Genomic DNA, 15027 nt, shown 5'->3' with positions numbered 1-15027 from the left:
GAATTCTAAGGCGATGACAGGTCATACAAATAGGAATAGGACATTATTTTTACTCGGCTGTGATGTCGAATGCAATTCTAAAGTCAATAAATCCGGAATACGAACCACGACAACTCGACACGAGGCATGTATTTGTTTAAAAAAAAATCGAATGGTCGGCTCGGCGTTGACATTAGTTGATATATCCCACCGATGTTTCACAGTATGCGATCGTATAACATTCAGTTTTGTCAGTTATGCAATAGATAGAGATAAGGCTTACAAAGAAATATCCCTCTCGAAAATCCATTGCCAAGTATTGGCCGACTACTGCTGATTCCATTTTATTTTTTATTATTATTACGTGATATTTCGTGTATACCAACGCATAGTTTGTTACAAATTATGATTTGTACAACCGTACGGCAAAGAAAATCGCCTATCGTGTTTATTATGAACACCGGGTGCACGCGTTCGGTACAAAACTATTGGATCGGAAATCGTGTGAGCGGAACGCCTACGCGTGGGAATGGTTGTTTTTTCTTTTTCTCTATATATTGTTAAAAATCCGAAAGGGTTGATCGCGCATTCCTACACGTCGTGCCCGTATTATTTCAAAGACGGTTTTCCGATCGTTTGTACGAGTGCGTGCGGTTTACTAATATACCAGCGATCGAATACAATAAATATGTATATATATATATACATGTGAACGGATCGTCGTAGGAAAACGGAAGTCGATCACCGTAGTTACGGCATCGATAATCATTGGGGTGTAAAACGTGAGACGTACATACCGGACGCACGACGTTCTGTTAATGCGCGACAAGGCAGAATGCGGTGTATGGGTCGCGTACTGTAATAGCTGTGTATGAGGACGAATCGGATTAATAATTTGACGTGATGGCAAATGACGCGATAGGTGACGGCTGTTTGGAACGACGCTGGAAAAAAAACTCTTGTCGATATATGATTATATGATTATTACACGACATTTTACGCGCACGTTACATTGTTCCAAACTATAATGTATGACTTGCACACAATTATGTTGTTTGGGTCGATCTCGCACTCGGGAGGCGTTGCACCGCGTACCGCTATCTATTAGAACGCGGAACCCAAGAAATTACCTAACCGAATTACGAGAACGTGTTTATACATATACATCTCGATTTTCCAATAAAGAACGGTTCGGGCGCGAGAGAGTGAGGGAGGCATAGAGAGATACCGTGAAATTGTTTATATGCCGAATCTCGAATGTTTTTCCACTCGGTTAATCGATCCGCGAAGTTGTACAAAGCTCAAATATTACATGGCATTCTATAAAACACTACTGTCACCCTTCCGTCGTCACGAAAATGTATAACGAAGAAAAATATTTCAACCTTATCGACGCGTGACGTTTTCCAAGCACTTTTACCCCCCTGCATTCCTCGTCCTTGAATCGCTGGAGATATTATTCACCACAATCACGTGAGTTCGAGTTACGTCCATGCAAGTGTGTGTGTGCGTGTGTACGTGTGTACGTCTGAGTGCGATTTTCAATAAAACCTTAATAACATTTCTCCGTCCGCCGTTCAGACCGAGACCGTGGAATTTTTTCGAGTCGATTTACCGTCGAGTACCTAACTACGCCACTACTGCTGCCACCGTTATTAGACATCGTTTGCGGCTTATATATTGTTATTTATTTACGATCCTCATCGTATTTGTTTTGTTCTCGAAATCTGATATATACATATATATTATTACCATCAGCAGTTATCATTGCCGATCGAAACTCACGACTTGTCGGTGCAGGCGTGTTAATATTTCTCCCCGGCAAAAGTTTTGCGATCCCTACGAAAACCTTTGGTACCGAGCCAATATCGTCGCGTATAAATATTAAATATTACGTATACGCGCACGAGACGAGAGGGCTATAACGGTATACGAATGCTTTCTGTTCGATGTATATATTTTATCAACACCTCTTCGCCGATGATGTTCCGGGAAAATCTCGAGCCCGCGCAGCATAGGCACAATAAGATTTTTAGCTCCCCTGAGTTCAAATGTGGCATTTCTGTTTTTTTTTTTTTTCAGATCTATATAATCTATAGTAATTACAGTTAAATACCATTTTATTTTAAGCAATATTATTTTTCAGCAATTTTAGCACCCCCATTTCGACTCTAGTTGCGCTTATGTTGCGCACCCGTGTGAACTCGACCCAACGCTGTGCAAATAAATATTCAAACGTGTAGCCCTCGCTTGACACGCGTCCGGACGCTGCGAAAAACGTTTGCCTACCGCGTTCCCATCCACGTTATTCGTCGAGTTCATAATACTACGTAAATCCACTTTCGTGTTTCAACTCGTTTGTTTCCACGTCAAATTTTCTCGCACTTAATTCGATTAGGTTTAGTGTACCGCGTGCGATCGAAGCACCGATGTTTACCGGCGCGTTTTACAAACCGAATACGAGAAGACGTACGCGTTTAACGTGTATTGTGTTCCTTTCCGTTGAAAGCCGAGTTTTCCTTCACCAGCCGGCTAATATCTCGGGGGGGGGGGGGGTATACCTTCAGACCGACCGACAATTGTGGCTGACCGACCACTCGGCGCGCACACATTATAATACTCCGGTGCAATTACACGTGACTTCCGGTACCGCCCATCGAGCGCGCACGGTCTTCTATAATGGCCTCATCGCACCGCACGTCCGTAATGGTGTACACGTAACACTATATCCTTAACCCACCCCTTCATCAAGACTACCGAATAACGACCATGTCTGCGTGTACTGTCGACGACCGCAGAATCCGGTATTGTGCATCGACGACGTCACCACCATCACCGTCGTTTCGCTCTGTACGGGGCGGTTCTGCCAAATGTTAACTTTATTCCATACCTACGTGAAAACATAGTTCGTATAGTAATCAGATGATACCCTTGGAATTCAAGGATTTTCATATGATCATTGGTCGTCTTTATTGTGTTTTTTTTTTTTTTTTGTTAATTTTCGTTTAATCTCACGACATGTTTCCAAAATTAACATTACCTTTTTTCAATATTCCAATAAAGATCTAATTCAACATATCATCCGTTGTAGAGTATTACCGTTAAAAGCTAATCAAATAAACCGAATATTTTATAAAAACTTCTTTGTTAAAATATGTTGGATTTGATCGAGCAGTATAATAATTTAACTATTAGATCCAATTTAAAGTTGGGTTTCTCTTTTTGCATTCGATACGATCACGAAGGAATACTTATAGTACTCAAAATATTTTCTTTTGCTACACACAAAATACCGTTTATTTTGTTCTATATATCAACTGACTAGTGAGTAAGGTTGTGATGAATTGAAAATTTACATCTTGAAAATTCTTATGGAGCACTATAACATTTCGAATTCCTTAAATTATGTAGGCTTAGGATTCTTAATTTGCTCTTAGCCCACGTAATAACTAATCCTTGACGGAAAAATGAAGCATCGTGTTACTCTGAGGAAATAAACCCGTTGTAGTTTAAAGTTGGAAATTGGCCTCCTGCTGATTCATTACAACCCCCCTACTCTCAAACATTTGAAATTAAGTCTGTGATATTAATTTTCCCTGCAAGACCCCCTACTGATTTATAACCAATTGCTGTAGTTTAAACCTTTAAGTCACACTCGATATATCTCATATATAATTACGTAATGTTTCATCACTGCAATAAACATCTTATACGTTGATAGGTATAATGCGAATTATTGCATTTATTTAATTTGCAATAACCAATTGTCACTATATAATAGCAAGTGAATATAATATTGTAATGTAAGTTTTCTATAAATACCTTTGAAAACAAATTCCACACTAAAATCAACACTATTACCTTGCACGTTTACTGTGATATACTCGTATGTGTAAACACCTATATATCTCAATCCAATTCCGTATAAAATTTAAATAGTTTAACGATTTGGGTCAACCTTTTGTTTTTTACACCATTTTAAACTTATATACCTCCCGCCGATCGTACATGGAAACAATTTTAAACCTCTAAAAGCTTAAAAATCCCGTACATCGATTTACCATTGGTTTCACAGGTCTAAAATTGGGCCCAGCTTAAGTGTGTTTCCTGATTCGTCGGGATTTTCGATCATTTATTGTGTCCTCTACCCCCCGTTAATGTATCTCTCATTTTTACACTTGACTACTTCTAACATTCTCCTTGTAGCATGAAAACCCACTGCGGTGTCACTTTTTTTCACTTTCTCTTTGTTATTAACTTCTAGCCCTTGGGGTGACGTATTAACGGATTTCCAACAGCAGAACAAAAAAACAAAAAAAAAAAAAAACGCCGGGGACGTTAAATGGCTCGTAAAATTGGAAATTCTTCGTTCTTTTGACAACCCCCGTAACTCCGTTATAAATATCATTAAGAAGTATTAAAAGACGAACTTTGTCCTCCAAAAACTTTTTCAATTTCTCTTCTTATTTTCGGGAATTTTTCATTTTATTGTTTGACATATTAAATGTTATAATTCTTTTGATCACAGTCACCAACATAATACTTTTTAACTTGTTCGACATTTTAAAAAAGTTTTTTTTTTATAATCGAAAAACTAGACAAATAATATTATTAATAAATAACTACTGACTTCGTTGTTGGACTTTAATGGGGAAACTGCATACACTGCGTAAGAAAGATAACAACTAAAAAAAAAAAAAAAATGAAATTCCAAAGATAATGAAATGTTATTGTTTTAACGAATTTATCATTCCATGATGACATTTTCGTTTATTATATCTACTCTCTAGTTTGTTGAACACAAGAATTCCACGAATAACTGCGAGTGGAAAAAAGATAAATGGGGCTTAATTTTTGCCCTCTGACGATACGGGGTAAATTTCACTGAAAATTCACATATTATGCTAATTGTTACTGAATTAACGTAACTTTTCATAAGATGCGCATGTTGAAAATTAAACAAACGTTCTTAAGAGTACGCTTTTAATCGAGTAATTACTTAGGGTGAGCATACAGCCCCCATCTATAACACAAACAACACTAGTACACGTACAATTACTCGTACATATTACTAGTGTTGTCAGTTTCCAAAAGTCTGCGAATGAAATGTTTTCAAGGCGCAATTTGCAAATAAATCGTATAGCGTACCAACTACCGATTTTATCAACTTTAAACTTGAGCATGATAGATATTAATCGTAACGTGTTAGACTCTTAGTTTTAGAATAGTTTTCATTATGATTGCCGATTATTTTTTTTTGTGTAATAACTAAATCGTTATCAGAAAAAATATAAAAAAAATAAAAAATACACAAAATAATAGTGAACCCATTTATTTTTAAATTAATTAATAAATAGGAAGAAACGGCTGCACAGTCTTCTTTACGTTATAGCTATGTAGTACTATATTGTTCTCATCCGACGGAAATATATACCGAAACACGGTTTGCAAAATGAATAAAAAACATATATAAATATAAATACACGTTTTTTTTGTTTTGTTATTGCTCCACTTGCCGTCGGTAATTAAAATAAGGAGTACGAAATGACAAATCATTTTGGAATAATACAAGCCTTACTTCACAGCGGAACACATTAATAATGAAAAAGAATAGATAATTATAATTAACCTCCATGCTCAGGAAACACGCGGACCGTGTTAATTAAATTAAAATAGTTTTTTCTTTTTTATAATAAGCAATTTTGGTTTTCGTAGTACATCTAGGAACAACTGTATTAATTATACACCGAATTCGTTGCCGGCTGTGCGTCTGTCCAATGGTTTTTTCTCACAACCATGGAAAAACATGGCCGCGCAATAAATAATGTATTACATTAATAATCATCTGAACGTACGTCCGGCAAATGGGAGCGAACGAAGACGAGCAACTCCTTGAAAACCTCCCCGGAAGATATCCAAGTGCAATTAAAACACGTTTACCCGGGGCTTCATACGCATGCAACGACATTTCCTTCCGGGGTACCCGTAGAATCGATGGTACAGGTATATTATGACAATTGATATTGTATTTTTACTATCGTTGCTTGTCCAGTCTATTATGATGTATTCGTGTATAATGTATCGTATTGTAATAATATAATAGCCAGACGTGTTTGCGCAAATGTATCGGTAGCCGTACAGCGCGTTGGCGAATTCCCGAAAACAGGCCTTCGGATACAATTTGGCTTGCCGTCAAAATATTTTCATGTTTACAGTTTTAACTTTATGATGCAGAAACAGCGAAAGTCAATCCTACCGTTATAGACGTCGTTGTATTGGCGTTCTACGGCAAGTGGATAATATTTATGAATAATAACGTTTTTACGACTTACAGACGTCTATAACGGCCACTTAAGAATGTACGTGTACGTACATCATATAAGTCGACGACGATGTTCGCCCTCCGACGAGTCTGTGGGATGAAAACATTTTTCATTATTATAACTCGTGCCCTCTGTGAAAAATAGAAATAAATTGACTTGTCTTGACTCTGCAGCGCGGTCGTAATTCAAAATAAAACTGGGAATTTTTCAAAAGAGAAACCTCTTGTCGACCGAGAAATTGTTAGCTAAAACTCGTTGTAATATGCAAAAAAAAGTATCCACTGTAACTTGTGTGTAAAAGCAGGGTTTATTCCTATTAAATAAATCACATTCGATCGCCAGTCGAACAAATGTAATACAACAAAGAATGGTGTTCGTTGAATTAAAAAAAAAAAAAAAAAAATTGCAATGTTAAAATTTTTACTAGTAATTATGATAATGCTGGATTATTAATTAAAATAAAAAAATAATCCGAGGGAAAAAGGGTGAAAAAATCGAACATTTAATTGAAATGATGTAAAAACGTGATGAAACTAATTTTTCCATCGAAATTGTAATGTTAGTAATAACAGTCGCGTATGAAAATGAAAAGGCTTTCACGCGATAGGATGGCATTAATGGTCGAATGGTAAATTCGTCATTAACCAAAAAAAAAAATAAAAAATAAAAAATTCACTCTCCTGAGTGCGTGTTTTTGTAAGAATCTTTGTTTTTATACATAAATAACACAAAAAACGTATATTGTAGACATTTTACGATAAAACATCGATAAATGATTCGTGTTTTGTACATCGTAAACGTGCCACTAACAAGTGACCGTGTACATAGGTATAAAATCGAATGTTATGTTCGTCACAGATATATAAAACACTAGATAGCTAACCTAACCATTATGCTGCTGTATAATCCAATGATACCGACGAACATTTATATGGTAGTTAATGTTTGGATCAGCTAAACATTTTAATTTGTTATCATCTTCGTAGTAGTTTAATTTTACCGTCCACCGGTCTTTTACATATTTGTTTAAATAAATTTTTGTAGTTTGTGTAAATGTGTATGATATTTTAATCATAAAATACCGACTACTTAATCTACTTATCACATAAATCACACGGTTTATACATTGACATACATCACACGTATACCGTCGGCTACACAGAAACGACTATGCAGTGTTTTATAACACAACTGCTGTGTTAGTACCAAAATCGTATCAAACCGCTGTGCATGTTCATGTTAATTTCGCCGATCATGTTATCGATTGACTAAAATAGATTGCTGTTAACGAGTCAAAATCATATTAATCGTAATTTTTCCTTTCTGTGTGTCTGTACAGGTCTCTCTGCTGGGCGGAGCTGACGAATCGGTGAAAATGTCCACCAGCCCTACGTTGACGTTGGACACCAGGAGTGCGGTGCATTCAACGCCGGTTCCGGAGATGACGACGACAACTACGGCAACGACAAAAACAACGACGATCATGACGCCACCAGAATCAACGAATGTTGCTGCAGTCGAGGTTATGGCCGACGTGGACTGGAACGGCCCTGACGAACCGGAGACCGTGGCTGCGGTGGCCGGCGAGGAGGACGTGACCGCCGAACTATCCGCTCCCGTTGCTGTGGCCACCGGTTTCGGGCACGCCGAATGGCAGATGCTAGCTGTGGCCGGGGCCGGCATGGCCGCGGTACTGCTGTTGGCACTCGTCTTGGCCTTCCGCAGGACCGGCGGAGGATCTCCTGGCCTGCACAAAGTGGTACAGCACGATGACGCCGAGTGTCCACCATTGTTGGACTACACACCCCGACCTCTGGACTTCACCAAATACTTGGGTAAGTGTTTCAATTGTCGCCCTATTGTTGTGTATTAAGGGGAGGTTTATATAATACTCGTTGTATACTGCCGTAGGGCTTAGAGTTTTGAATTTTACTGCTAACATCGAATCAATTGTAGGTTTTTTTTTCGCCGATGCGTTAAATGAGAAATTATATCGGGAGTTTAACAGTGTAGATTACACAGAAATTACTAGAATTCAATATTTAGTGTTATACCAGACTTACGCCTCTTTTGGTGTTGTGTTTTTTAAGTAAGCTGCTCAGTCGACAAAAACTATCCGTGTCTTCCATGATGTCCTGTGGCTTTAAGATTTATCAAGATCCTGAACGTGTACTTAGGTCGAAATCCTGTTCTATATAGAAAATATTTCTGGATGTATCTTTATTGCCTTTTTAAATAGTGCACTATTTATTTCGTGAATATGCGTTTGAGAAAAGGTCAAGGATTTAGTCGTTTCTGGAAAGATACTGCGAATCGTCACGTTTTGAATGACCTCAATTAAAGTATAATCAGAAAGTTGATTTGTTATAATTTTGTTAAATTGAAGTTGTCCATATCGATAGTGGAATTGAGCATTTGTACTAAAAAGTACTAAATACAAAGCAGCTCGTATCTCTTTTTTCCTGACGGTTTTGGCGTAAAAATAGAAGGTGAGATTTTTGGTCCAAGATGGGGTGTCCTATAAATAATATTATAGTACTAATATAAATATATATCTATGAGATTACAAAAATAGTTTTTCAAGCGATCCGTTTGACCGCACAACCGTTCGATTTGGTTTTTGAATTGTCGTCGACTGTTCGATTTTTCATGTTACACTCGTCGACGACATATCAATCGAAATTAAAAATCCTGTTTGCGATTGATCGACACGAAAATTGCGGTATGGGGTCTTCCACTTCAATTACCTGTCGCGAGGGTTATCATTTAATAACCGCGAGGACGAAAATACGGATCGAGGGCCTGCGACCTTCCATCGGTCATTAGTGGGGTATGATATCGTGCGAACCGTTGTACGGGGGATTTAATTAAAACTGATTAAAATAAACGACGCGTATACATATACACAAATATTTACATTCGTACGCATACGTGTACTTTATGTGCATACAAATTTATAGTTTAACCGATCGACGTGAAATTGTGAAGGTTGTAAATATCGTGCGACAGTGATGTAGAAGCGTTGTGCACAAACCCGTTGAAAATGAGTTCGCGTTGTACGTATACTGAGATAGTTACGTGAGGATTTCGCCTAAAAAACGATTAACGAACGGTAAATCGACCACCGTGGTGTAGTTACTTTTTTATGGTATCAAGACAAACCCACACGTGCATTAAGTTGGGTAAAAGCTTTGCTCCGTGGTCGCGGCCGCCGTACGAGAGAAAATTTTACACTTACTTTTGCCAGTGGTTTCTTAATTTAAGGTGCACGTGACGCTGTTGTATTTTTATTACGGTGTGCATTCAAACATTTTGTTTCGCCTTTCTCTTGGACGGTTAATGGTGTACCCATTTAAAATGTCACTCAACCCTTTTCACATTTGACCAATCGATTATTATACAGTCTTGTCAGTGACTCGGGATACTGACATTTAAGCATGTCTTCTCACACTGCTACCGCTTACGTTTTCGGCAACACTCGCATCAACCCTATTACACATATGAGTACACGGCAATAGATGTTTGGGTGGTGTCTAATATCGACACGAACTGCAGCGTTGTGATGTCGGCGAATTATAATTATAATTTTTTTTTTTGTCGTGTACAGGTCGTTGCCGAAGGTCTCATCAACTGCTCGACGAGGAAGCTATACCTTCACACCTACAAGAACCGCGAGCGACGCACATCCGACACTAAAACGTGCAGCGTGTCTTTCACGCATGCGGTCATCACCATAATGTATACCGTTTCGTTTCGCCGAAGTCCTAACTAATGTTTTTGTCCCTTAATTCTATTTTGTTTTGTATAAATAATTTATGTTGTACATACATTTATATAGGTATATAATACGCATATATATATGAACTATGTATTATGAAAATCTCGTTGTACATTTTATCCTAATTTTCGCGATGTATATAATTACATTAAAACGCGAGTCGTAAAACCTCGTAAATATTAATATATTTCGTAAACTGTTAAAAAAAAATCAAAGTTAAAGTAAGTCAAATTCGTGTGGTTTTACTCTCCATACGACGTCGTACGCGTTCTAAATCTAGTCATGTGAATATAATACATTACATTTTAACTGAAATAAAAATGACGTCATCTCACTTCACAATATATTATAACATTATCATAGTAATATTATACTTGTAAGTGGTTGTAATGTTCACTTAAAATTTTTGTTTTGATATTCTTACGGTTTTCTTCTCAACGATACTTCCCATTGCTATTTTCCATATCTCAAAAACGATCAAAGTTAAATCATCTTACCTCTCATATTGTATACATTTTTTTTTTTACACTGTTCTTATATTATATTAATAATAATATATGCTTAGGATTATTTCTGAATTAATTTTAAAAACGCTTTTCATTTGCATATACGTTGTTTGACTTAAAATATCATATTATGTAATATTTATTGTACATAAAAGTGGCGTATTGTAATCGATGTAAGTTGATATATGTTAAGCGAATAATCGAAAATAAAAGTTTTATGATTACAAAACGTGCATGTGTTCTTGATTGCAAAACGATGCGCTTCCGGTTAGACTTGTTCTAAGTATTTCCCGGCGAAAAGCGTTTTCCGACTCAAAACGTAATTTAGGTGTTCTCGACGATCCGGATATCAATCGTGTAAACAATGAGTGAACACCATCGCAGCCATAGCACCTCGGACCGTTATTGCGACTAGCGATGGATCGAATTGTGCGAACGATTTTTGAACCGCCTCATTGTGGCCATGCGCGTGTTTCACGAAAACACTGAAACACCATGCCGCCCAACAGGGATCCCGAAACACGTGAACAGGAATTCGTGATCGGTGCGAGCGTTTTATTCTCGTCTTGAACCGAATATCACACCGTCGGCTAAGGTTCGTTTGCACAACGAAATTACATTGTCTCCGACTCTGAATTTCGGACCCCCCCTTCCCGGCGGAACCGAACCGAAAGCATCGAAATTAACGTCGACCCCATTAAACGTGCAACACCTATCGAAGGGCGGATCCGGCGACTGTTTACGGTCGTAGCACTTTATAGAAAATATTATCTAGTATAGCTGATCATAAGCGTATTTAGGGGTGTCTTGGGGAGGCTTCGACCCCTACCCAAATGTATGTCGTATTGTACTCAAACAGCCGAAATTTGTTTTTATAATTTATTGTTAAGTTCTTCTTAATATAATTTATTTATAATATTAATTTTTTACAACGGTGGCGACTCCAGTGTCTCCCCACATGGACCCGTTATTGCATCTGTCCTCACGTTTTCACCGGGAAATTGTTTCTGTTTACCGTTCGACCTTGTGAAAAACAGACTCGTTTCTAATGGGCGAAACAATCTAATACAAGAAACGTCTCGGACGTGTCAGTACCGTCCCTGTTTTACGTACCTCGTGCACCCCGACCGTCGCCGGAAATAAAACGAGTTAATCGGCTCGATCGCGTGGTTCGCTCATAATTACGTTCACGGTAGTCACATGAAAATGGGGACGGTCGTTGTGCCCTTCGCCTACCCTTCGGCACCGCATGATGTTGTGCGACGATAGAAATCTTAATTGGCTTCGCGATCCTTGTCGGTGTCTATCGCTTTTCCAACCCTTTCTTCTGGTTCGGATACTACGGAATCCCGTAAAATGTACGTAGGCGCGTATTGTGAGTACGGTACTCGCGTACGAATATCGACTACACCGATGACGACGATGCGACGGAATTGAAACTGCGTACGTCGGGACGATGGCCGATCGTTGCCGCCTGCATATCGCCCAACATTTTATCGTCGTGACCACCGCGCAACGGTAATAGCTCGAGGTACAAGAGTCCCGGTGGACGATGTTGCCCCTAAACGTTGTTCGTCCGCTGCACGCGTGCAGTAGGCGCGACTTGAGTTCACATTTCGAGGGTAAAGTGCCAAGATAACACAGACCCGCAGTGGCCACGCCCTCATTTACTAATTTACATACAGACTGTATTTGTCACCGCTCACTTCCTGTTGGTTCATAGGTTTCTCCTATTCGGTTCGGATTTTAGCAACAAAACGAATAAACGCGATTGTGCGTACCAAATTTTGATATTTAGACATTTCCGTGTAAAACGAACGCCATAATACGCCGAACAACAACTTATTAATTGTTCCGTGCACGGAGACTATATGATTACGGTCTACGTCAACGATTCTCAAACTTTTTTTTTTCGCGTATCACTTGAATATATTATCAATCAGTAACGTACCACTAATAATAGAATCATACAAACTTTACATAATACATTTATTTTTAACATAAAGGCAGTAAAATACTACGATAAAATTATTATTTATTTATTAATAAAAATTTATTATTATTTTTAAATTAATATAAGAGTTAAATATTAAATTTTTAATATCCGTTCTACCACGGCCTTCCGCGTACCACCTTATAGTCTTTCACGTACTACTTGTGGTACGCGTACCACAGTTTGAGAACCGCTGGTCTACGTCAATCTCAATCACGGAATTGTGAACTTCGTTATTTTTAATCTGCGAGGGCTATGAAAATATTTGGTAGGACTAAAGTGAGCCCTGAAGCTACTAGTTGTGCCCGTGGTAGATACATAGTACACGCAGGAGTAACGGTGTATACGTCGCGGAAATCGAGCAGGATACCATGGTCAAAGCCGTAACTGTGGGGGGGGGGAGTCCGGACCCCTGGACCCCCTCCCCCAATTTTCAAAAGTAGAAACATTTTAGCGGTGAATATAGTTTATTAACTATAAATTGTATTAAATATTAATGTTAAACCCCCCCCCTCGACATTTTTTTCCAGTTACGGCCTTGACCACGGTACTGTATATTGATTTCGGAACGCAGGGTCGTGACGACGGCTTAGGAAGAGTCGAAAGAATGCCGACTCGTCATGACTCCGTGAAAAAAACGACTCCTCGAATAAAATATGTGTGTTACATTTATCGCAAACGATTGCTCGTTCTTCTCGGATCATTATGAGGCATAAATACAGCTCGTCAGTGTTTAGGTATGATTTTTATTTCCATTATTATGCTTTTTAGTAAACGTATTTTGACCATTGCCGTTCGATCGCTGCACGGTGATCGATTGAATCGAAAACGGTTGAACGCGCGAAGATTTGGACGGGAAAAAATTTCGCTTAGATTTCAAATGGACAGCGTATCCAAAACCCATGTTAATATCGAGTCGATTTCGCGTTTCAATGAACGTTTACCGTATAAAAACACTAGGAGTGAACGTAGAAGGAAAAAACTACTAGGCCCGCTGAATGGTATTACCGTGTTAGTCAGTTAACCATCTCGTAAAAACGATTCCAAGTGAAAAACATCGGGTATCTTATGTATATTTATGTTTCTAAAGATGGTTGATGTAGTAGAAGAATTAAATTTCTTAATAAGATGGGTTAATGGTGGGTTTTAATGTTATAAGTTTCGCATAAAAAAAAAAATAACCCATAAAAGTGTTATTATATGTCTTTTTGTGATACCAAACTATAACCGATCAAAATTTGCAAAAATCGAAGTGTTTAAAAAATGGAATTCCATTCAAATATTTCAAAACTTTGATAGGTTTTTAAAATAAATGCTTTTACAAGCTCTCAGTAAGTGTTTCGAGTCGCTATGATTAATATTTATAAAATAACTACCAAATCACTAATATTGTAGAATCAAAATTAATAGAAAACTTTAAATTATTATTTGAAATTTAATTTTCTAACGCTCGAGAAACTATTTTGCAACGTTTTGGGAAAAAAAAATTGTTGGCTAATAAAAGCTTACGAAAACGTATCTCTTTAATTTTTAAGCCTAAAGTATTGAAATTGGAAATGTTATGAATTTTCAATAACAGATATGTAACGGGTTGTGTGATTTATTATCGTTTTGTCAAAAATTTAATATCCAAACGCCTACAAATTTTTTTTGAAATTAAGTTCAATGTTTTTTTTTTTTATCAACCAATTAATCATTGAAAGATTATAAGATTTGTCAAACCAAAATAATTTATATATTGTCAACATATACAATAAACGGCTGTAAGAAAAAAATATATATATAGTGATGTAAACATCCAGTGAAAATTTCAATTATCTACGTTTATAAATGTTTGAGTTGTGTTTGATTTGATTTAAATGTTTGATTTTATTAAAAATAAAATCTATTTTGTCGAAAAATGGGTGAACTTCAGAATAATTTTGATGTACTAACAAGACAACATTTATGTCAGAAAACTCTCACGGCTTTATTAATACAAGCAATCCTTCTAATCAAAATTTTGTTCACAGAGATGAAAAAAAACACATACACACACATTACGAGCAAACCGATGCACTTTTGTTTCATTCGAAATCTAAAAAAATCTATAATTTATTGTTCTGAATTTAAAGTATAAGTATGATTAATTACAAACATTTTATTTATTTATAAAGGTACTTATTGATCTTGATCGTTTATGTTTGAAAAATGGACCGAAAACAGAAAATAAAAAATAATTTCCTGATTTCCGTAAATATTTAATCGTATATATTTTAAGTAACTCTTAGTTCTTTGTTTCATTTGTCCTTTTCAATATTTTTTCGTTTCTTCCAGACAGAAAGTGTTTTTTTTTTTGTAAAAAAAAAAGTGTATTCTACGGAATAACGAAATAATATTAGTGGACGGTGGCTCCGAGTGGTCTGATGACTTTAAAAACTACATATATACCATGCGCGCAGGTGTGTG

General features: G+C 37.2%; 1 protein-coding gene across 1 annotated transcript in view; it reads left to right on the top strand.

Annotated features, from left to right (window-relative positions):
* Window positions 1-10290, top strand: part of LOC112681913 — a 98272-nt gene extending 87982 nt beyond the window's left edge. The window contains exons 6-7 of the mRNA XM_025552273.1: window positions 7642-8137; window positions 9910-10290. Of these exons, the coding sequence (XP_025408058.1) occupies window positions 7642-8137; window positions 9910-9998 (585 nt within the window). The 3' untranslated portion in view covers window positions 9999-10290. The remainder of the gene's footprint in view (window positions 1-7641; window positions 8138-9909) is intronic.
* Window positions 10291-15027: the final 4737 nt, after the last annotated feature.

Source organism: Sipha flava, unplaced genomic scaffold (assembly GCF_003268045.1).
Source record: "Sipha flava isolate LNK unplaced genomic scaffold, YSA_version1 199_pilon_pilon, whole genome shotgun sequence".
Classification (NCBI taxonomy): Eukaryota; Metazoa; Arthropoda; class Insecta; order Hemiptera; family Aphididae; genus Sipha; species Sipha flava.
The sequence above is the reverse complement of the archived record's forward strand: the minus strand, read 5'-3'. Positions and strand labels throughout refer to the sequence as shown.